General features: G+C 41.3%; 1 protein-coding gene across 5 annotated transcripts; it reads left to right on the forward strand.

Moving 5' to 3' along the window:
- The first annotated feature begins 34 nt into the window (after positions 1 to 34).
- PYM1 (PYM homolog 1, exon junction complex associated factor) lies at positions 35 to 17,068 on the forward strand. Of its 5 annotated transcripts, none has more exons than XM_064284085.1 (4): positions 116 to 134; positions 8,635 to 8,725; positions 14,294 to 14,412; positions 14,800 to 17,068. In XM_064284085.1, exons 3-4 carry the CDS (start codon positions 14,363 to 14,365, stop codon positions 15,281 to 15,283), a joined length of 534 nt encoding a protein of 177 aa, XP_064140155.1. In that variant the 5' UTR covers positions 116 to 134; positions 8,635 to 8,725; positions 14,294 to 14,362; the 3' UTR covers positions 15,284 to 17,068. The 5 variants fall into 5 exon arrangements, with proteins under 5 accessions (XP_064140157.1, XP_064140155.1, XP_064140156.1 ...); XM_064284084.1 differs by lacking the exon at positions 116 to 134 and adding an exon at positions 563 to 613; XM_064284087.1 differs by lacking the exon at positions 8,635 to 8,725 and having other exon boundaries at positions 35 to 134.
- Positions 17,069 to 23,572: the final 6,504 nt, after the last annotated feature.

Consider the following 23,572-nt stretch of genomic DNA (forward strand, 5'->3'; position numbering starts at 1 on the left):
TCGTACGGGTCTCTGACCAAGAGGGTTGAGCAGGGCGTCAGTGGGCATTCGGCGCGCGATTTCGACCTCCCCGTTTTCTTAGAGAGGGTTAACTTGGGGTCTTGAATTTGCCCCACCAACATTCGTGCGCCCCGGTGAGTTCCCAGAGTTTTCCTGCCCCGCCCCACGTCCCCAAACCGCTGCGGGACCCTGGTGCAGGTCAGGGCCTGAACTTTCTACCTTTCCTCATTTGTCAGCCCGATGGGCTTTGCGCCCTTTTCTCCGAGTTCCCGGACGGACAAGGAGTGGCTTTGAGAAAGAGGGACCGTGCCTCGGAAGTTCTCTTGGCGCCCAGAAGCCTGCTTTATATGCAGCAGGGGTTCAATAATGGTATCAGTGGCAATAAAAGAGCCTACGGCTTTTATTTTACTAACTTCTTCAGTTTCTACTCCCTCTTTCTTCTCCTACACCACGGCCATGAAACAGTGCACTCTCCCTTTAAGACTAAGATGGTGGCTTGCTACGATCAGGACTCCACTTCCGGTGGGGAGGGGGCGGGACCCCAGCCCGCTCACGCCGGAAGTGGTTTGTGTTTTCAAGATGGCGACTCCCTATGTAACTGACGAGACCGGCGGTGAGTGCGGGAGGCGCGAAGCCGCTTCTCCCCGGGCTCTCGGGGCAGGGGTTCGGACTTGGAAAGGGGTCTGTGCCCCGCCCATCCCGGGGCCCCTCCTTTGCCCCGCCCCCCGGACCGCCTTCCCCATTCATTCTTTCCTACGGGGTGTCACCTGCGCCCCCTTCTGGTCTCGTGTTTGGGGGTCCTAGCTTCCGGTCACCCAAACCCTGGGGTCCTGAATGCTGGTACCTGCTCCAGGACCCTCACGGGCCCTAAGCGTTTCTCCAGCAGTTTGAGCATCCTGTATCTCTTCTGGTTACTCCAGCTTTAGAGGCTCCTATATTCTCAATTCCCTCCAATTTCTGCCTCCCCATGTTCCCCTCCCCCATCTTTTAGCGATGCCTACTTTCTGCCCTACTTCACTCCCGTTTAAATTCTTTTTCTCGAAGCTGTATCTGCTGAAGAAGTCATCACTGATACATAATGTCTTTACCACTCCCTCATCTTCATTGTTGAGCCACTGAAGTCCATAGGTGTGAAGGGAGGAGGAACCTAACACGACTTTCAGCTTGGGTTTTCTCCTTGATGGTACCACCCTTCTCTCCCTTCTTTAGTCACTGGTGGTGATAAGGGTTGAGGGTGCCTGAGGTGGGAGAAGGCAAGTAGGATGGTGCCTAGTGGCCTTTCCTCAAGCCTTTTGACAAGTTGATGGAATCCACTATTCCTTCTGGCAAGAGAAGAATTTCTAGCCTGGCTGCTTGAGATGCAGAAGTGTCTGCTGTGTCTGTGAGGTTTATGTGTTGTAAACTGAAATTCAAGGTTTTCACATGGGTTTGGCACATCCTAATTGTCTCGTTTTTAGAAACTTTGTAATATCTACCTAGTGAGGATCAGATAATATATGTGAAAGCAATTTGTAAAATGCTGTGCAAGTGCAAGATGTTACTGTTTTTGTAGCCCTCGTTGTGTAAGTGTAGTCTTCTGTAGAAGAGATGACACTGTGTGTGCTGTGGTACACACAGTCTGTTTTTAAATGTGCCCGTTCTGCTTCTTGTCTGCTGCTCTCCATGTTGCTTGTCCCTCAATCCACCGCTCATATGGTATGTAATGCAACCCAGGTCCCTGCTGCTTCTTCCATACCTCACATTTCAAAGTGGTACAGCACCTCCTCTTCTGCCCTCTACCCAGTATGTCCTTCTTCAGTTAGCTCCTTTTAATATGTGCTTCGAAAACCACTTGTTGTCCACCACGTCTCTCTATCCTTAACCATTTTCTTTACCATCACTTAATGAAAATCATATATCACATCTTGCCCTACTCTCCCACCTGGAGGTATCTTGTGTTTCTTGTGATTATGTGAAAAAGGACAAGGAATCAGACTGCTTACCTGCTTTCACTCTAATCCTTGTGGAAGGTATCATAATGCAGTTATAACCCAATTCTCTAAAATCTTAGTGCCATTATTTACTGTCCACAAAGACCCAGACCTATTGCATCATATTTTTTTCTCCACCGTTTCTTGCTACCATTCTCAGTGTCTCCGGCACCTTTGCGATACTCTGATCTCATAGTTCCTCAGCAGGAGACCGTTGGCTTTTCCTTTCTATTTCAGAGTAGCTACACATCAGAATCACTACAGCATGGATCTCACTCATGTCACTGCTTCCCCTTCAGGTGCTCCCCATGACGTTAGGCTCTTTTCCACATCAGAATCACTACAGCGTGGATCTCACTCATGTCACTGCTTCCCCTTCAGGTGCTCCCCATGACGTTAGGCTCTTTTCCAGCCACACCTTATGCTTTTTGCCTTTCTTTAGGCTCTCTGGAAGGAGCCCTGTGTGGCAGTGGTTAAGCACTTGGCTGTTAACCAAAAGGTCAGTGGTTCAAACCCACCAGCCACTTCGTGGGAGAAAAGACCTGGCAATCTGCTTCTGTAAAGATGTCAGGCTAGGAAACCCTTTGGGGCAGTTCTGTTCTGTCAGATAGGGTCACTATGAGTTGGAATCAACTTGATGACACACAGTGACAACAGGCTTTCTGGTTCTTGACCCTTCCTAGCTCACCAAGTCTACCAGCACCTTTATGGCTACCTTTGATGTGGCCCAGGTAGACCTCTGTGACCAGTCACTTTGGTACTATCTTCATTCTTTATTCTTTTATTTTTATTTTCGTAACCATCAACTGTTTTCTTACTTTCTGCTTGTAGGCCACAGCACATTGTTAGAGAAAAAGCACAAAAACTGGCAGAGTTAGTATAATATAACTTAATGTTAACTTATGCGAAGATCACAGCTTCTCTACAATTCTTTTGACTTGATTTCCTTATATATTTCCGTGGTTATTTCCCCCAAACTTTCTGGCTGTCTGTGACTTTACCTTCTATTTCACTGAAAAAAATCAAGACCTATCACTTCTGTTTCTTTCCTGTTCACAGTCAGATTTCTTGAATATTAGGTCTATACCTGCTATTTTCATTTCCTTACTGTGTATTTGTTCCTTAACTCTTTGCTGTTTTTATTTCTAGCACCAGCCTCTCTCCTGAGTTGCCCGTGTCTTTTTCACTCTTGGATGTATTGTCACACCTCAGACCTGGCCTGACCAAAATTAGTTTTTCCTTCCTTATTTCTGTTCAAAGGCACCGTTGTTCTAGCCAACCCAAGACCAACTTTTTGCATCATCTCTCCTGTTTTAATTATTTTAAATAGATATTTTTTAGAACAGTTTTAGATTTATAGAAAAGTTTAGAAGATGGTATAGAGTTCCCATATACTCCATACCTAGTTTCCCCTATTATAAGCATGTTAGTATGTTGCCTTTGTTAAAATTAATGAATCGATATTGATACATTATTATTAACTGAAGTCCATACTTTATTCAGATTTTCTTATTTTTTTTACTAATGTCTTTTTTCTGTCCCAGGACTCCACCCAAGATACCACATTACATTTAATTCTCAAGTCTCCTTAAGTTGCTCTAGGCAGTCACAGTTTCTCAGACCTTCATTGTTTTTGATGACATGGACAGTTTTGAGGACAACTAGTCTGATATTTTGTAAGATGCCCGTCTATTGCAGTTGGGGTTACGTTTTCCTCATGATTATACTGTTGTTGTTGTTGGGTGCCATTGAGTTGGTTAGGACTCACAGTGACCCTGTATGCAACATAACGAAATGCTGCCCAGGCCAGGGCCCTTAAAATCATTGTTATGCTTGAGCCCCTTGTTGCAGCCACTGTGTCCATCTGTCTTCTTGAGGGTCTGCCTCTTTTTCGTTGACCCTCTACTTTACCAAACATGATGTCCTTCAGGGACTGGTCCCTTCTGACGACATGTCCAAAGTATGTGAGACAAAGTCTGGCCACCCTTGCTTCTAATGACCATTCTGGCTGTACTTTTCTCGAGACAGATTTGTTCATTCTTCTGGCAGTATATTCACTATTCTTCGCCAACACCATAATTCAAGGGCATCAGGTCTTCTTTGGTCTTCCATATCCATTGTCCAGCTTTCACATGCTTATGAGGTGATTGAAAACAACATGACTTGGGTTAGGCGCATCTTAGTCCTTAAAGTGACACCTTTGCTTTTAAAAACCGTGAAGAGGTCTTTTGCTGCAGATTTGCCCAATGCAGTGTGTCATTTGATTTCTTTACTGCTGCTTTCATGATCATTAATTGTGGATCCAAGTAAAATGAAATCCTTGACAACTTCAATATTTTTTCCATTTATCATGATGCTGCTTATTGGTCCAGTTGTGAGAATTATTGTTTCTTTTGTGTTGAGGTGTAATCCATACTGAAGACTGTGGTCCTTGATCTTTATCAGTAAGTGCTTCAAGTCCTCTTCACTTTCAGCAGGCAAGGTTGTTGTGTCATCATGATTATACTAGGATTGTGAATTTTGGAAGGGAACACCACAGGTAAAGTTCCATTTTCATCACGTTGTATCAAGAGTACATAGTATCAGAATGATTTTTCATTGTTACTGTTGACCTTGATCACCTGTCTAACATAGTGTTTGTAAAGTTTCTCCACTGTAAAGTTACTCATTTCTCCCCCTTTCCGTACTATACGCTTTGAAAGGAAGTCACTATTTGCAGCCCACACTTAAGGAGAGGGCAGTTATCCACCCCTTCTTGAGAGCAGAATATCTACATAAGTTGTTTGGGATTCTTCTGCATAGGAGATTTGTCTTTTCTCCTCCATTTATTTATTTGTTTGATCATTTATTTATATCAATATGGACACATTTATTTTTGTTTTGTTGCTCCATCTTTGATTATTGGGAACTTTTTGAGTTAGCTCTTGTATCTCTTTAACATGCCCTCATCAATGTAGGGTTGTTTTTTCTTTTAGTAGTTTTTTACTTTCTGGCTCTACAATATGCTTCAGGCTTACCTTGTATAGTTCCTGATCCAGCCCTGGAATCAGCTGTTTCTCAGGGAGTCTGATTCCTTTTATTGGAGAATAGTATTAGAAACCAAGATCTGGGTGCTAGGTGTGCTTGTTGCTATTGGGATGTTGTTTTTGTATCATCTTTTACTCTTCTCTTGCTCCCTTCCCCACATCAGTTGTCAAAACATTCTTCTATTCCTATTGCCATTACCCTTACTCCGTCTTCATTACTTGTTAGGTGTATGACCTTGGAATTTTTATTTATCTAACTCTTAGTTTTCTCATTGATAAAATTGGGCTAACTCCTACAACATTATTGTAGAATTAAAATTTAAATGAGATAATGTACATGTCTGGCACACAGAAAGTATCCAACAAATGGTTCAGTGATTATTATGTAAAGGTTATTGTGTGGATTAGAAGAGATTATATTTTCAAAGTACCAAGCATAGTACTTGGGCCATTCTTAGTGCCTGATAAAATTCTAGTTTTCCTTATCTTTCAAGTATTGTTGTGGCCTCCTAAATAGTCTTTCTGTCTCCAGTTCTGTCTTTGTTCCAGTTCATCTGACATAACTGCTGCCAGATTACTGGTCCTTAAGTATAAATTTAGCTATGTAATTTTTATTCAATATAATTCATTCCACCAGAGTTCACTGTTAAATTTGGCATGAATCCTTCTAACCTTTATTTTTCTGTGCATTTTTTAATGTGGTTAAATCAGATGAGACGTACATTTTTATATCTTGGTTTTTTATTTAATCTTAGTACCTAAATATTTTTGCCATTAAAAATTCTCTGGAAACATCTTTTAAAATACAAGGTAAGATAGGGATGCACCATGTCTTACCTTTCCTCTGTTATTGACCTTTTAGATTATTTCCAGAATTTTTGTTCCAAGAACTCTGCGAATATTTTTATGCATGAATCTTTTCCTGCCTTTAGGGTTATTTTCTTAGGATAGATTTCCCAGAAGTAGAATTACTGGATTGGAAAGTACAAATATTTATTTTATTTATTTTTGGTTAGTTATAACATTAATTCATGTTCATTGTAAAACACTTGGAAAATATTTTCACAAGTAGAATGAAATATAAATCACACACATGACTGGTAATTCTGGAACCCAGAGATAACTACAGTTAACATTTCCTTTTAACTTTTCTTTCTATGCACATATATATTAACATAATTTGGATCATACTGAATGGCTTGTATTTCCCAAAATATGATTCTTGGAACATTTAGTAATCTTGTGAGATGTACTAAAAAATAAATGACTAGCTAAAATAAAAATAAGGTTTTGGGCAAATACATTTGGGAAACACTATAAACCATATTATCATCTTGGATATTCATAGGAATAAGAACATATTAACTCAGAGAAGTCTTGCAGTTAAAAAAAAAAAAAAGAACTTTTTTAGGGGGTTTAACTCAGGATTTCCCAAACTTACATAATAATTTTTGTGGCAACCCAAAAACCTTTTGGGAATTGACTATCAAATTTACATTTGGACTACCCGCTCATATATTCAAGATACTACTTTCTAATATGGAGCCCTGGTGGCGCCATGGTTAAGAACCTAGGTGCTAACCAAAAGGTTGGCAGTTTGAATCCACGAGCTGCTCCTTGGAAACCCTATGGGGCAGTTCTACTGTGTCCAGTAGGATCGCTATGAGTTGGAACCGACTCGACGGCACATAACAACAACAACTCTCTAATATAAGCACAAACTGCTCTTCAATATAGTATTATCACTTACTATGTCTCTGCCTATACCCTCCAATGAAATTGGACTATGTAATATAGGCCGGGTGGATAAGGTGTGATGATATATAAACTCTAGAGTCAGACCTGTGTTCGTTTACACTGCAGCTACTTACTATTCTTGTGATCTTGGACAAATCTTTAACCTTTTGAAGCCTGTTTCCTCAACTGTAAATGATGCTATCTAACTGTTGTCTAGATTCAACAAGATAATGAATGTAAAGTCCCTGGTATAATATTGGTGTTAGCTGTGGTCAGTGGGCCCCTGACTTATGGTGACCTCATGCACAATGGAACACAGAATGTTGCCTGGTCTTTATCATGCCCGTGATTTGATTACACATCAGACTGTTGTGATCCATAGGGTTTTCATTGGCTGCTTTTCAGAATTAGATCACAAGGCCTTTTTTACAGCCTGTCTTAGCCTTGAAGTTTCACTGAAACCTGTTTATCATCATAGCAACATACGAGCCTTCACTGAGGCTAGTGGATGCACAAGATGTACATTGTCTGGGAATCGACCCAGAACTTTCCTCATGGAAGGTGAAAATTCTACCGCTGAACCACCAAGATGTTCTTTCCTGTTTATGATATACGTTGTGAGTTTTCCACTGCTGTGACTGCTTGTTGTTGTGGCTGTTTTTGGAATGCCCTTTCCCTTCCTACCTCTGCCTGTAGAAATATTAGCCACTGGTAATATTATTATGGAGCCCTGGTGGCACAGAGGTTAAAGTGTTCGACTGTTAACTGAAAAGTTGGCAGTGACTCCTTGGGAGAAAGATGTGGCGGCCTGCTTCTGTAAAGATTTACAGCCTTGGAAACCCTATGGGGTCGCTGTGAGTTGGAATCAGCTCTGTGGCAGTGGGTTTTTTGGTATTATTACTACTATCTAGTCTTTAAGGCCAAGTGCCTGAGGTTTTCCTGATTTCCTGTCTCCTTCCGCCACTAAACTGGGTATGATTATTTATTCCCTTGAAATTTTTTATCACTATGTCAGAAACTTATTGTATTTATATTTATTGCATTTTTATCTTACTCTTTGCCTGCGTAATTTGTTCCCCACCACCCTTAGATTGTAAATTTCTTAAAAGTAGGAATGATTTTACTTATCTTGATAATCCCTATAACACTTAGTATAGTACTTTTCTCATAGGAGGCATTAATAAATGTTTATTACGTTTTATTAATTTGTAGTGTGGCTTCTGACCACTTACTTTTCTGAGACTAAACAGGGTTTTCCAAATTGTCAAATTCATTAACCTTTTTCTCAGTTCTCCTTGTCCTTGATTTCTCTCAGTACTTAACACTGTTAATCACCTACCTCCTTGTCTGTCATGACGCAGACTGTCTTAGTATTCTTTTTTCCTACTAATTATTTCCTGTCATTGCTGACATCTTTTTCTCCTTGAGGAAAATGATCAGGACTGTTTTCCAGGATCATTCCTTCAACTCTGTGTTCTCTTTTTATGTTTTCTGTATGTTAGAAACTGGATCCAGGTATTATAACTGTTGGCTGAGTCCATCCTTAAGTCCAGATCTGTGACCCAGATCTCCTCCTTCTTTGAAATGGGCCCCAGGGACTCCAAACGCCTTTAACAGTCACTTCCGCCTAACCCCTTGGGGTTCTCCCAAGCCTGGCTATTTTGTGGGACATAGTCTTTCTGTTGTCTTCTTGTTCCTTCTGAAAACAAGGCCATTTTCACTTTAAGGGTTTTTATTGCTAATGGATTTAAGGAAACAGATTGGGGATTACAAAACAGCAGGCATGGGGAAATGCCAAAGTTTACAAAATTCTTACAGTAACAGTCTGTACTCTGTAGTTTCTGACTCTCAAAGATATTGCCTGAAAGTCCTGATATTTTGCCCTTGGTTTTTATTTCTAGGGGTGGGAATCGCCAAACCTCTCCCTTCTTTTTGACTTCACCCTTGGATACCATCAAGGCCAGAGGATGGAACCAAGATAACATAAAATAGGTGCTCCTTTGTGATAATGGGCTATTTGTATCTCTGAGGGCTTCCAGACAGGATGGCCATTCAAGAAGCTTCTGCCCTGCTCTTCTTCACACTCCATCTTTACTAGTCTGAATCCTTCAACTATAATATCTATGCAATTAATTTAAGTATATGTTTCTGGCATTGTCCCTTTCTCCCTAATTCCATGTAAAACACTGCTTGTCTAGAATTATTTTCACAAATTTGTCTTCTGTGCATTTTTTTCTTTTATGTTAGTAGCTTTTACTCGCCTCCAAATTTTACACATTCAGGAGTGATACTGTAATTAGTTTATTTGTGTGCTTGTTTGTTACCCTTCTTCCACACTAGAATGTATGCTACGAGAAAGCAAGAACCTTGCTTGCTTTATTCATTGTTATATCTCTAGCTCCTGTTACAGTGCCTGGCACAACAGTAAGTGCTCAATAAACATTTTAAATGAATGTGTGAATAAATCTTCTTACCATATGCCCGACTTACCCTCAGGTATGTTGTGGAAATCAAATAAGAGACTACATGTGAAAAGCACCAGATTAAATCCACTGCAGCATTGTTTCAATGATTTCCTCTCCCTAATTCAAATCTTGGCAGCCTTCAGATCCTATTAATTTATTCTTCATAATAAATTTCTCTTCCATTTTCCTTCCAACACCCATAGAGACCATCTAAGTTAAGTCTTCTCTCATTGCAGCTATTGCATTCATTTTCTGTATCTTTAGTTTATGTTACATGTTTTCAGGTTAGTCTTCTTAAAGCATTGCTTTGAGCAAATCACCTGTACTCCTTATTGGCCTTCAGTGCTCTCCCACAGCCTCAGGCTTTAGTCCAAATTCAGTGGAGATTGGAGGCCTTTTATATTCTGACTAATTTACCTGTAGCCTCCTTTCCTATTACATATGCCTTTTGCCCAAAACATACTGGACTCTTGGCTGTTACCTAAATATTATACTTAAATTTATTCTTTAATCAACCAATGTTTACTGTTATCTGTGGGCCAGTCCCTTTGCTACAAAGATCAAAGACACAGTCCCTGTTCCTCAGCAAACAGATATGTTAGACATTAGAGCATGGTAAAGGCTAAGATAGGTGCTGTGGGTACACAAAGGGCACCTCCTAACTTGGCATGGGTTAGGGAGGTCAGGGAAGACCAGTAGGAATTAACTAATACAAGAAGTGAGCAAAGTATACTAAGGCCAAGGGAAGCAAAAACAAAAATGTATAGAGAATATAGGCACAGGTCTGGGCTAGATTTATGAATATTTCAGTGGCTGGAGCAGAGAGTATGAGCAGCTGGGTGCTAAGAGGTTGGAGACTAGCAAGAGCTAGGTCAAGAAGGCCTTCTGTGTGCTCTCTGTCTTCCATGTCAGTATTATCCTGAGAGCAACAGGAATCCAGAAAGAATTTTAAGTAGGGGCGTGACTAGTCTAATTTGTCCCTTCTTTCTTTTTCCTCACCCCCACCTCCCACTAGTCTAAATCAGGGCTCTGGTTGGAAGCCCTGCCGAGAACTAGCATTTCTAACAAGTTCCCAGGAAGTTATGTATAAGAATCACCTGGAGATCTTGTTAAACTGTAGATTCTGATTCAGTATATCTGGGGTGAAAATGCAGTGCTTCTGGTTCGAAGCCCTGGTCTAAATCCTACTCATCTTCCAAGATTTACAACAGATGCTGTGTCACTCATACAGTCTTTTTTAAGCACCTGGTAAAAAGTAATTTCACTCTCCTCTGTACACCTATCATTCTCCCAGCAATTTAGGCTTGAAACCTAAAATCACATTTTTAAAATCCATAATATAACAACAGCACTAATGGGAGTTATTAAAAGAAAATTTATAGTTTTATCACCCCAATACATTTTCATTATTGCACATTCTTTTCTAGACATACAAATATATGTAACATATTTAATGGTTGAAATCATGGTATATATGCAATTTTATTATGTTTTACATTACATTATATCCTATCACATGATATACTTTTTGATTCTGCATGGTTATTATTTTAAATGGATGTATTATATATATATATTTAGCCATTCCTGTATAAAAAAAACAAACCAAACCCATTGCTGTTCAGTCAATTCTGGCTCATAGTGACCCTATAGGACAGAGTAGAACTGCCCCACGGAGTTTCCAAGGAGCGCCTGGTAGATTCGAGCTGCTGACCTTTTGGTTAGCAGCCGTAGCACTTAAACATTACGTCACCAGGGTTTCCATTCCTGTATAATTGAATATAATTTTTAGATAATGCTATAATTTTCACATGATTATCTCCCTCTCTTTTCTTTTGCCTGTTGGAACTATTGTCTTATGCTAAATTCTCAAGATCGAGATTACTAAAACAAAGAGTATTATCTTCAGCTTCTAAGACCCTCAGCCTTCCCCCATCAGTGAGTAAATCACCAAACGTCGATTCTTTGGTAATGTATCTGGCACCAGCCACTTCCTTTCCATTTTCGCAGTCTTAGTCCATCCTGCCCTTCATGCCAGGATTATTGCAGTCTTTTTTCCTAACTAGTTTCCTCAGTCTCCAATGTTTGCCCTTTCCAGACTGCCTTCTCATCATGCCAGATTAATTGGCCTAAAACACTGCTTTGAGTAAAGGACTTATTATTTCAACAAATATTTATTGAATGCATGCCATGAGCCAGATGTTGAACTCCTTAACTGGCATTCAGGATCTGAACATTCTCCCTCATTGCTTTATACCAGCCAGCCCTCTGGCCCAGCCAGACTGCTTCATTCACTGTCTCCTGAACATGTCATATATAGCCCCATGTCTGAATTTTTGGAAACCCTCGTGGCGTGGTGGTTAAGAGCTATGGCTGCTAACCAAAAGGTTGGCAGTTCGAATCCACTAGGCGCTTCTTGGAAACCCTGTGGGGCAGTTCTGCTCGGTCCTATAGGGTCACTATGAGTCAGAATCTACTCAACGGCAATGGGTTTGGTTTTACGGGTCTGAATTTTTGTTTTAGAATGAGCTATTTAGAATCCAGTCTGCCTCCCTTTTCATTTAGTTTGGCTCTTTTTTCAAAGCGCATCTCTAGTCCCAGTCCTCCTTCCACAAAGCCTCTTGGTTTTTTCGTTCGTTTTTACTCAGCCTTCAAGCTGAGGGACCACATTTTGTCACTACTTGTCACTTAACACATGCAACCTTATATTTTTTTTTTTTTATAATTACTTATATTTGATGATGTATATCCTGTTTTAGCTCGATTATAAGCCCTTTGAAGGAAAGGGTAGGATCTTGGCCTTTTATAAATCCAAAGCCCTGTCTTTTGCAACTAGACAAAAAGTATCCTCAGTGGCTATCTTTATTCACCAGATAAAGTCCAGATTCCTTGACCATGTTTTTAAGGCTTTCTAAAACCTGACCCCAATATTTTTTCTCCAGCCTGGGGGAAAAAATGAACTAGCATGAACTGTCTGATTCCCCTGGACCCTTCTACTTTCTGTTCCCTAAATACTCCACGCCCACTCCCATATCCATGCCTTTCTTTGCTAGTGTTTGAGCGCCTTTGTCCATGTTTTTTCTTTTTTCCTTCCCTTCCACCTGTTAAATTTTATTCATTTTCTTAAATAACTTTTTTATTTTAATTTATTAATGATATTTATATTGTGAACAGAAAACCAATTCTTGTACCAATGTTTAATTCATGTGAGAGGCCCTAGATTTGACTTTTTACTTTTAAAAGTCTTTCTTGTTTTGAAGTAATAGAAAAAGATACATTTTTTAAAAAAAGTTAATGGTTCCTACCTACCATCTCCCCTTCCATGTTATCTCCCTTAAGGTTACCAACATCAAAGCCTTAATATGTGTCTTTCTAAGGTCCTTATACACAAAGTGACTGTATAGACCTTTAAGTGCTGCCCCTTCCCCCAACAAAAACGGAACCCTACTCTACACCAGCGGCTCTCAAGAGGTCAGCAAGCAAAGCTGTTTTCGTAATCACCACCACCAGCTGCCTTCAAGTTAATTCCAGCTTGTAGCGACCCCATGTGTGTCAGTACAACTGTGCTCCATAGAGCTTTCGGTGGCTGCTTTTTAAAAATTTTTCATTAGGCTGACATTTGTTTGCACTGATGGTGCAAAAGCAGTGGTGGGTAAAACTGCTGGCTCTTTAGCACCATTCTAGGCAGTGGCACCAAACTGTATTTGTTATTGTATTCTTCACTGCAACACACTTGAAGTAAATAATGACGGTTTCACTTAAGAATATCCTTAATGAAGCAGTAAAAATTATTAATTTTATTAAATCTCAACCCTTGGATACACTTGAAAAGGATAAACTATATTTTGATACGTGTCTTTTTAATGTTCTCTGTGACTAAATGGGAAGTAGGCATTAAACATTTCTGCTTGCATACCAAAGTAACACGGTTGTCTCAAGGAAAAGCACTTGTGCGATTGTCTGATGTGCAAGCTAAACAAGCTTCTCTTCTCCTGGAATACCATTTTTACTTGAAAGAACCACTGATAAACTGGTAGTTCAGACTTAGGTATCTGACAAGCATTTCCTAAAAATAAACAAAGTAAGCTTGTCATTTCAGGAAAATAACGGACAGTTTTTATTGGCAATGATAAAATTCAAGCTTTCAAATGAAAATTAGAATTCTGGAAAACTTGTATCTGGTGGTATGTGCTTGACAGCTTCCCAGTACTGGAGGACTTTTCTGATGACATTAATGAATATAATTGTTTTTAATATTGGAAAATGACATACATAATATTATAAGAGTGTAAAGAGGGTCCTGAAATAAAAAGTTTGAGAACTGCTGCTCTGTAAATTATTCTGCAACTTGATTTTTCACTTAGTATGTCAACGCCATCTGAGGTCAGAAGATTTAGATCTAACATTCTTTTTAATAAGAGCGTGGTTTTCCATTGTATGAGTGGACCAAATCCATTCAATCATTCCTGTATTCATGGCCATTCAAGTTGTTTCCAGCTTTTTGCTAGTTTAATGCAGCAATAGGTATCCTTTAGATATATCCTTGTGTACTGCTGCTTTTATATCTATAGTATAGATTCCTAAGGTTGGCCTATTGTTTCAAGCTCTATCTAAATAAAATTTCCCCTTCTTTAGGAAGTCTCTTGTCCTTTCTCCTCCGGTGGTTCTTGTTTTTGCCCACTTTTTTTAGCCTCCTCTTCATTTACTGCCTTTTGATGTACTATGCTGTTGCGTTGTGTTTTTTTTAACTCTTTCTTTGTGTCTGACTTGTCTTGCCAACTAAATTGTAAAAACAGAAGCTCCTTGACAGGGAGGGTGTATTATACTGCATATTCCCCATACAGCCTAGCTTTAAAAACAAAAGTAGGCACTTAGTAAATAATGGCAGGAGAGGGATTAAGGGTAGATGTGAGGTACCTTAGGGTCGCTATGAGTCGGAATCGACTCGATGGCACTGGGTTTATGAGGTACCTTAATGGTTGAATTTGGTGGAGGGATGGATACTGAGGGAAAATGAATGCATTCATGAATTCTCTCATCTCGGGAAATGTTTGAAAATAAGAATAACTCTCCAACTTAATTTCTGTCATTTCAGGGAAGTACATCGCCTCAACACAGCGACCTGACGGGACCTGGCGGAAGCAGCGGAGGGTGAAAGAAGGCTATGTGCCACAAGAGGAGGTCCCAGTGTGCGTGCTTAGTCCTGAGGAGGGGGTACTTAATGGATTTCCTACAGAAGGATAGAATGGGTGTGCCTTTGAGTTCTGGGAAGACTCCTGAGCCCCCAGGAAATGGAAAGAGAGGTAGCTGTTTGAGAGGAGAGGAGAGGGTAGGATCCAGGGGTGAGTGAGGATTGGAGGTGATTAAGGCTGTTTCTGTGGTCTCTGTCATCAGAACCTCCAGATAGCATTCAGAGCTCCAGAGCTTCAGTCCTAGGGACCCTCCCACCGCTCCTGCTGAACAGAGGAAAGTTGGGGAGGGACCACGGAGAGAGGACGGAAGTGGGAATGTGATTAGGGTGAAGTGGTTTGAAGGTTAAGAAAAGGGCTCAAAACGCCAGTGACTCTTTAAAACTGTGTTGACATCGTCTGTTCTCTTCAGGTATGAGAACAAATATGTGAAGTTTTTCAAGAGTAAACCAGAACTGCCCCCAGGGCTGAGTCCCGAGGCCGCTGTTCCTGCCACCCCATGCAGGCCTGAAGGTGGTGAACCAGGTCTCTCCAAGACAGCCAAACGCAACCTGAAGCGGAAGGAGAAGAGGCGGCAGCAGCAAGAGAAGGGAGAGGCAGAGGCCTTGAGCCGGACTCTGGAAAAGGTGTCCCTGGGAGAGACAGCCCAACTCCCCAATGCTTCGCAGGGCTCCCGCGCAGTCCCTACAGCTATCTCTGATCAGTCCGACTCAGCTGCCACCACCGAGAAAGCCAAGAAGATAAAGAACCTAAAGAAGAAGCTGCGGCAGGTGGAAGAGCTTCAGCAGCGGATCCAAGCCGGGGAGATCAGCCAGCCCAGCAAAGAGCAGCTAGAGAAGCTGGCAAGGAGGAGGGCACTGGAGGAAGAGCTGGAGGACTTGGAGCTAGGCCTGTGAGGCCTTTGGGGAGTAGGGAATGGACTGCAGAAAAAACCGTGGGGCTCTCTGGGGTCCTGGGGAATATGGGCAGCAGCAGTCAGGAGGGGTATCCCCATACTGGCTCATTTCCACCTCTTGCTGCCCAACTCTGTCTTCCAGAGTCTAGCCTCCCTCATTTCTCCCCTTTTCTTTCCAATGCCTACTTTTTGGACTTTCACCTTCCTATTTCCAGTGTTTAAAATCTCAGTGACTACCCCAGGTACCTTTGCTGCTGGTTTGGGTGTTTTGTTTAAAAGAAAATCGGGTGGGTGGGAATCTCTCAGCTGAGATTGGGGGTAGGGGGACTACACCCAAGTCTTGGAGTCTTGGTTCCTGTTCACAGTGTTTAGGGGTTATTTCCCCCTCCATCCCCACATTTTTTTCCCCCCTCTTTTTTTTTTTTAAAGAACAAGAATAAACTCAAGTAGACATGTCTTGCTTTGCCTCTTTGTTTTCAGCTCCTAAGTAGGAGTTTTGTCCTCGTAGGTTTGGCATAGGAAGACAAGTATTGGGAATATTATTCCATTTAATTTTTTAAAATTATGAGCACATGACTAAATTAGCAACACTGATTTCTGTACGTGTTTCCTCAGACTTCATGGAACATAAATTAGTACTTAAATGAAACTTAGAACAAATTTAATTTGACATGTTAATTTATGTCATTATTATTGTAGCTGTATATTAATTTGGCCATTGTACCTCTGTTACTATTTCTACTTCACAGCTTTCAGTGAAAAGCCACTTAATTCTTGCATATCCTCTAATTTCCACACCCTGACTTAACATAGTCTCTTTCCGGCTAGCTTAGAGACCAAGAGAGGGGGAAGTAGCTGTAATGAACTATCTCTGGAGTTCTAAACTCTTAGTCTGGCACGTAAGGTTCCCCCGTAATCTGGCCCCTACTTAACTCCCCAGCCTCATTTCTATTCCCCAACTGTGTCAAACTCTATGGCCCAACTGTACTGAACTACTTTTAGTTCAGTGAATGAGCCATATCCTCTTCGAGCCTCAATCCTTTGCCCTTGCTGGTCCCTTTGCCTAGAACATTTTTCCTGACTCCTTTTCCCTAAACAACTCTTTCTTAGCCTTTGGACCTCAGCTTAAATGTTATTCTCTCTGGAAAGCCATCGCTTGCCTTCCAATATTAATTTACTTCCTTAATACTCAGCACTTACCTTTGTTGTTGATAGTGCCATCTAGTTGGTTCCAACTCATAGAGACCCTACGTACAACAGAGCAAAACACTGCCCAGTCCTGCACCATCCTCAAAATTGTGGCTATGCTTGAGCCCATTGTTGTAGCCACTGTTTCAATCCATGTTGTTCAGGGTCTTCCTCTTTTGCTGACACTCAACCAAGGATGATGTCCTTCTCCAGGGATGGTCTCTCCTGATAACATGTCCAAGTTGCCATCCTTGCTTCTAAGGAGCGTTGTGGCTGTACTCCTTCCGAGACACATTTGTTCGTTCTTCTGGCAGTCTATGATATATTCAATATTCTTTGCCAAAGCCACAATTCAAATGGATCAATTCTTCAGTCTTCCTTATTCATTGTCCAAGCTTCACATTCATATGAGGTGATAGAAAATGCCATGGCTTGGGTCAGGCTCACCTTAGCTCTCAAAGTGACATCTTTGCTTTATAACACTTTAAAGAGGTCTTTCGCTGTAGATTTGTCCAATGCCTCACTTGATTTCTCGACTGCTGCTTCCATGGGCTATGATTGTAGATGCAAGTAAAAATTAAATCCTTGACAACTTAAATCTTTTCTCCTTTGTAGTGGCACTTATTACACTATATTGGCATGCTTGTTTATTTGTCAGGGAGCACTGGTAGTACAGTGGTTAAGAGTTTGGCTGCTAACCGAGAGGTTGTCAGTTCGAACCCACCAGCTACTCTGTGGGAAAAAGACGTGGCAGTCTGCTTGCATTAAAGATTACAGCCTTGGGAACCCTATGGGGGCAGTTCTGCTCTGTCCTATAGGATTTCCATGAGTCAGAATCAACTTGATAGCAGTAGGTTTGCTTTTGGTTTACTTGTCAGCCCTTCTCATTAGACTGTGAGCTCCTTGTTTATCATCATTGCATCCCCAGTGCCTAATAAAGTAAGTTCTCAGATATTCTGTGACTAAGTGAATGAATGAGGTCCTTATAGAAACTACGTGTAGAAACCAAAGACAGGAGGAGGGAAATGATACGTACTTCACACAGCTGAGCCATTAATGGGGACTTGACTAGACACCTCAATGTGAAACCAAAGTCTAAGTTCTATTGAGTGGGACACCTGGTAAAGATTTTATAAATAAGATTTAATTGGCTTACACATAAGTGATGCTTTGTAAGCTCAGATATTTTATGGGAATTTGTACTTTAAAAACCATTACTAAGGAGAGATTATTTGCTTTGCAAATTTGCAGTTCCCTGGGTTTTTAGTGGTTTGATTAAAGTTTATATTTAATGGGCCTGTCAGTCCCTGTGCTAGTCTGTGGAAGAAGACAATTATGAATATACTGTGAAAACTTCACTTAAGGCAACTATCAAGTCATGTAAATCACTAATTAAGTACTGTTCTTTGCTGCCATCAAATCAGCCTGACTCAAGGCAACTCCATGTACCGTTGTGATCCATAGGGTTTTCATTGGCTGATTTTTCTGAAGTAGATCACCAAGTCTTTCTTCCTAGTCTTAGCCTGGAATTTCCACTGGAACCTGTTCAGCATCATAGCAAAATGCAAGCCTCCACTGACAGATGGGTGGTCGCCGTACATAAGGTCCATTGGCTGGGAATCAAATCCAGGTCTCTCACACGAGAGGCCAAAATTCTGCCACTGAACAGCTGAACCACTACTGCCCCCTAAGTATTGTTGCTGTTGTTAGGTGCTGTCAAGTAGGTTCTGACTCATAGTGACCCTATTGGACAGAGTAGAACTGCCCTATAGGGTTTCCAAGGAGCAGCTGATGGATTTGAACGGCTGACCTTTTTTTGGTTAGCAGCTGAGCTCTTAACCACTATGCCACCAGAGCTCCACTTAAATATTAAACAAACAAACAAACAAACCCATTGCCATCAAGTCAATTCCAACTCATAGCAACCCTATAGGGCAGAGTAGAACTGCCCTATAGAGTTTCCAAGGAGCAGCTGATAGATTTAAACTGACGACCTTTCGGTTAGCAGCCGAGCTCTTAACAACTGCACCACCAGAGCTCCACTTAAATATTAAAAAAGAAAACAACCCATTGCCATCAAGTCAATTTCAACTCATAGCAACCTTGTAGGACAGGGTAAAACTGCCCCATGGGGTTTACCAAGGAGCACCTGATGGATTTGAATTGCTGACCTTTGGTTAACAGCTATAGCTCTTAACCACTATACCATCAGGGCTTCCACTTAAGTATTAGGCAGACTGAATTAAGTGCTACGGTAGAGGCAGAATCTTGAGAGAGAGCTAAGAAAAATTATTTTGATGGGGTGTAGGCTTAATGGGGAAGTTGGCTTTTAAAGAAGGCTGTGACCACCATTTCGAGGAAGGCAGTTAATAAAAGGAAGGCAGGGGAGAACAATGTGCAAGGACTTGGCAACATAAAAGACAAGTGGTAAATTTAGGGTGTGGTTTGTTTTCAGTTTGCAAGGGCATATTTTCTCACATAAAGTCAGTATTAATCACGATATGGGAAGAAAATTTTCACATAAAACCAATGATTTAAAAAATGTGGGTCATGCAGAGGCTGGCTGAATGGGCACGGGGAACGCAGGGTGGAGAGAAGGAGTGTGCTGTCTGATTAAGGCAGAGCAACTAGGAGTATATGGCAAGGTGTATATAAATTTTTGTATGAGAGACTGACTTGATTTGTAAACTTTCACTTAAAGCATAATAAAAAAAATAAAATAGGGGTCATGAAATCAATTTAGAAAGTAGGGACCAGTATTGTTTAAGTAGATAGATAGACAATAGCAGAGCTAAGGATAAATGTGTCCTATGATAATTTTTGTTTAGTTAAATACATGTATATATTTGTATAAATTCTGGATTAGAATGTAAGGTATATTCCTTAACTTGGTTTACAGGAAAATAGGTTTGAATAAACCACTGATAGAGTCGTTACTGAGTGCCTGAGACATGATCACACACTTTCCTTCTGGACTTTATATGTGTGCTGGGTGGGTGTTGTGAATTGAATTATGTCCCCCCAAAATATGTGTTGTAAATCCTAACCCCTATACCTGGGGACATAATCCCATTTGGGATAGGGTTTTCTTTGTTATGTTAATGAGGCCATCTCAGTGTATAATGTGTTTTAAGCCAATCACTTTTGAGGTGTAAAAGAGCAGATTAGGTGCAGAAGACGTACTACAGGGGAAAGAAGAACACTATTTGAAGACAGTGGAGGCAGATGAGTCTACAAGCCCAGGAACTCCAAGATTGTCCAGTTAGAGAAAGTGAGAGAAGGATTTCCCCCCAGAGTGGATAGAGCCTTTCACTAGAGCTAGTGCTCTGAATTCCAACTTTTAGCCCCCTAACTGAGAAAATAAATTTCTGTTTGTTAGAGCCACCCACCTGTGGTATTTCTGTTACAGCAGCACTAAGAAACTAAGACGGTGCAGTAGGAGGATATTAGTTTAATCATTTCCCCAACAGGTGCTTATAGCTTATGACGTAGGAAATTAGCTCCTGTTTTTCTGTTCTACTCCTGAGCCTATGTTACTATTTGTTTGGCATTTCTCTCCTGCATATGATTCTTTCCTAATGTGTAAGTACCAAAGATTCCAGAGATCTGGAAGTGAGTTATTTTAGTTACCTACTGCTGGTATGACAGAAATACCACAAATGGATGGCTTTAACAAAGAAATTTATTTTCTCACAGTCTAGTAGGTTAGAAGTCCAAATTCAGAGTGACAGCTTCAGAGGAAGGCTTTCTCTGTCTGCCAGCTCTGGAGGAAGGTCTTTTTCATCAATCTTCCCTTGGTCTGGGAGCATCTCAGCACAGGAACCTCAGGTCCAAAGGACGTGCTCTGCTTGCTTCCCTTTCCTTCTATCTCTTGTGAAATAAAAGGTGGTGCAGGCCACACCCCAGGAAAACTCCCTTTACATTAGATCAGGATTGTGACCTGAGCGAGAGCGTTACACCCCACCCTAATTCCCTTTAACCACAGGCAGAGATTATGATTTATTGAAAAAAAACAAAACAAAACAAAACCCATTGCCGTCCAGTCGATTTTGACTCATAGGGACCCTATAGGACAGAGTAGAACTGCCCCATACGGTTTCAAAGGAGCGCCCGGTGGATTTGAACTGCCAACCTTTTAGTTAGCAGCCATAGCTCTTAACCACTATGCCACCAACATTTCCCTACGATTTATGACACATAAACCAAATATCCACTGCTGTCGAGTCGATTCCGACTCATAGCGACCCTACAGGAAAGAGTAGAACTGCCCGAGAGAGTTTCCAAGGAGCATCTGGTGGATTCGAACTGCCAAACTCTTGGCTAGCAGCCAGTGCTTAATCACTACGCCACCAGGGTTTCCTATAACACATAGGAAAATCACAAAATGGAGGACAACCACACATGGACTAGCCAAATTGACACACTTTTTGGGGGACACAATTCAATCCGTTACAACTGGCCATTTCCCTTCACAGGCTCAGAAACCATGTGTTAGTTTCTTATTGCCCACTAGGTGGTACTGTGAGGGGCCGGTGTATGCAGTTATCCAACCCCTGGACTCTAGCTTGTTTTGAAAATACTCTGCTAAATGATTTTTTCTCCCCAGGTTCCCATTCGTTCTAGGAGGGGCGTATAGATAGATCTCTTTCCCTAACTATAACCTCCAAGAAACCAAGCCAAACCCATTGCCATCAAGTCGATTCCCACTCATAGTGAGACTATAGGACAGAGTAGAAGTGCACCATAGAGTTTCCAGGGAGCACCTGGGGGATTTGAACTGCTGACCTTTTGGTTAGCAGCCATAGCTCTTAAACACCATGTCTCAAGGGTTTCCAAACTATAACCTAGACCTTGAAATTGAGGATAGAGAATCTAGGATGAAGACAGTAAGGTTTTTTTTTTTTTTTTTTTCATGTATTGGTATTACCATCTCTCAAGGATCAGGAATGTTTTCCATTCTGTCCTGAAGATCAGAGATGCTAAACTGCAGTGGAAGGGATGGAGGTTACACTCCAACGAGAATAAGTGGCTGAGTCAGGGTAATAGAATTAGCTGAGAAGAGAGGAAAGAGGGGGTGTTAAAGGATCTTTTCCTTGGCAAAGCAGTAAGTCATAGAATTTGATTAATTCAGCAAACATTTTGCAGGAACCTTATATCAGCCAGGAAACGCTGGTGGTGTAATGGTTAGGAGCTACAGCTGCTAACCAAAAGGTCGGCAGTTCAAATCCACCAGGTGCTCCTTGGAAACCCTATGGGGCAGTTCTACTCTGTCCTATAGGGTCGCTATGAGTTGGAATTGACTTTATGGCAATGACTTTGTTTTTTTTTTTTTTTTTTTTTATATATATAGGCTAGGGGAATACAAGGTTGAATAAGTTTTGATGCCTCCTTTCTAGAAGATCAAATTCTAACTACAGAGGTGGACTCGTAGTCAATTAGATAGAATATACAGCTTCAGCTGCTATAGAGGTATGGGAGCATAGAGGCAATGGGAAAGGAAAGATTCATTCTGTCTGGAAGGTTCAGAAAGGCTTTGCAGAGGGAGATAACATCTGATCAATAGGAGTTCATTAAGTAGAGCAGGAGAGGGAGGGTCCTACTGGTCAGAGGGACATGTAAAGCATAAAAGAGAGAAGCAACACTGTGTGTCTGGGGAAAGGCAAGCAGGCCAGGGTGGCTAGATCAGGAAAGTGAACTTGGGGTCAAATGGCAAAGGGCCTGGAATGCCTTGCTAAGGGGATTGGACTTTATCCTGTATGCACTGGGGAGCCTGCAAAGGAGGGTGACATGTCTAGATCTTGGCTTTGAAATGATTGAGCGAAAGAGTCTGAAGGCTGAGACAACAGTTACAAGGGCAGAGAAAATGTCCAAAGGAAGCCTCTGCTGCCAAGGGCCCAGGCCTACGGAGATGGGAGTCATCAGCTCAAATGTCCTCAAAATACTCACTCCAGACATAGGAGCACCTGTTGATTCCTCCTAGGCCCATGGCCCAAGGAAGGAACTTAATGAGGATCAATATGCTTTCTTCCTAATAGACAGGGCTTGAAAAGCAAGGAAACAGTAGACAGCAGGAATCCCACCTCCAGTTACTATCCAAGCAGGTGAGCCAGAACTATAGAACAGAGACCAGGACTATAAGAACTGGGAGGTATAAATGAATTTTTTATACCCAATGCTGTCTAGAATTTTATTTCAGAAATCAGTAAAGAGATACTCAAACTTGACATGCATGATCTCATTTCGTTTACTACAAGGTAGTCACGGCAAGGCACACAAGGAAGACCTTACAACATTCATTTAGAACCTGAGAATCTGAATTAACAATTACAGTGTTAGTTCAATGGTTACAGTCCAAATCTTTAGACTTCAGGTGTTTACCTTTTTTTTTTTCATTGTACTTTAGATGAAGGTTTACAGAACAAACTGGCTTCACATTAAACAGTTAGTACAAATACTGTTTATGACATTGGTTAAAAACCCCACAACATGTCAACACTCTTCCTTCTTTGCCTTGGGTTCCCTGTTAGCAGCTTTCCTGTCCCCTTCTGCCTTCTAGCTCTTGCCCCTGGGCTGGTGTGCCCCTTTAGTCTCGTCTTGTTTTATGGACCTATCTAATCTTTGGCTGAAGGGTAACCTGAGGAGTGACTTCATTACTGAGCTAAAAGGGTGTACGGGGGCCATACTCTTGGGATTTCTCCAGTCTCTGTTAGGCCAGTAAGTCTGGTCTTTTTTTGTGAGTTAGAATTTTGTTCTAAATTTTTCTACAGTTCTGTCCAAGACTCTATTGTGATCCCTGTCAGAGCAGTCAGTGGTGATAGCCAGGTGCCATCTAGTTGTACTGGATTCAGTCTGGTAGAGGCCGTGGTAGTTGTGGCGCATCTGTCTTTCGGACTAATCTTTCCCTTGTATCTTTAGTTTTCTTCATTTTCCCCAGCTCCTGAAGGGGCGAGACAAGCGGAGCATCTTAGATGGCCCTTCACAGACTTTTAAGACCCCAGACGTAGGATGTAGAATATTTTCTTTATAAACGATGTTATGCCAATTGAGCTAGATATTCCCTGAGACCATGGTCCCCATAACCCTTAGCCCAGCAATTCGGTCC

The sequence above is a fragment of the Loxodonta africana genome, chromosome 4 (assembly GCF_030014295.1).
Source record: "Loxodonta africana isolate mLoxAfr1 chromosome 4, mLoxAfr1.hap2, whole genome shotgun sequence".
Taxonomy (NCBI): Eukaryota; Metazoa; Chordata; class Mammalia; order Proboscidea; family Elephantidae; genus Loxodonta; species Loxodonta africana.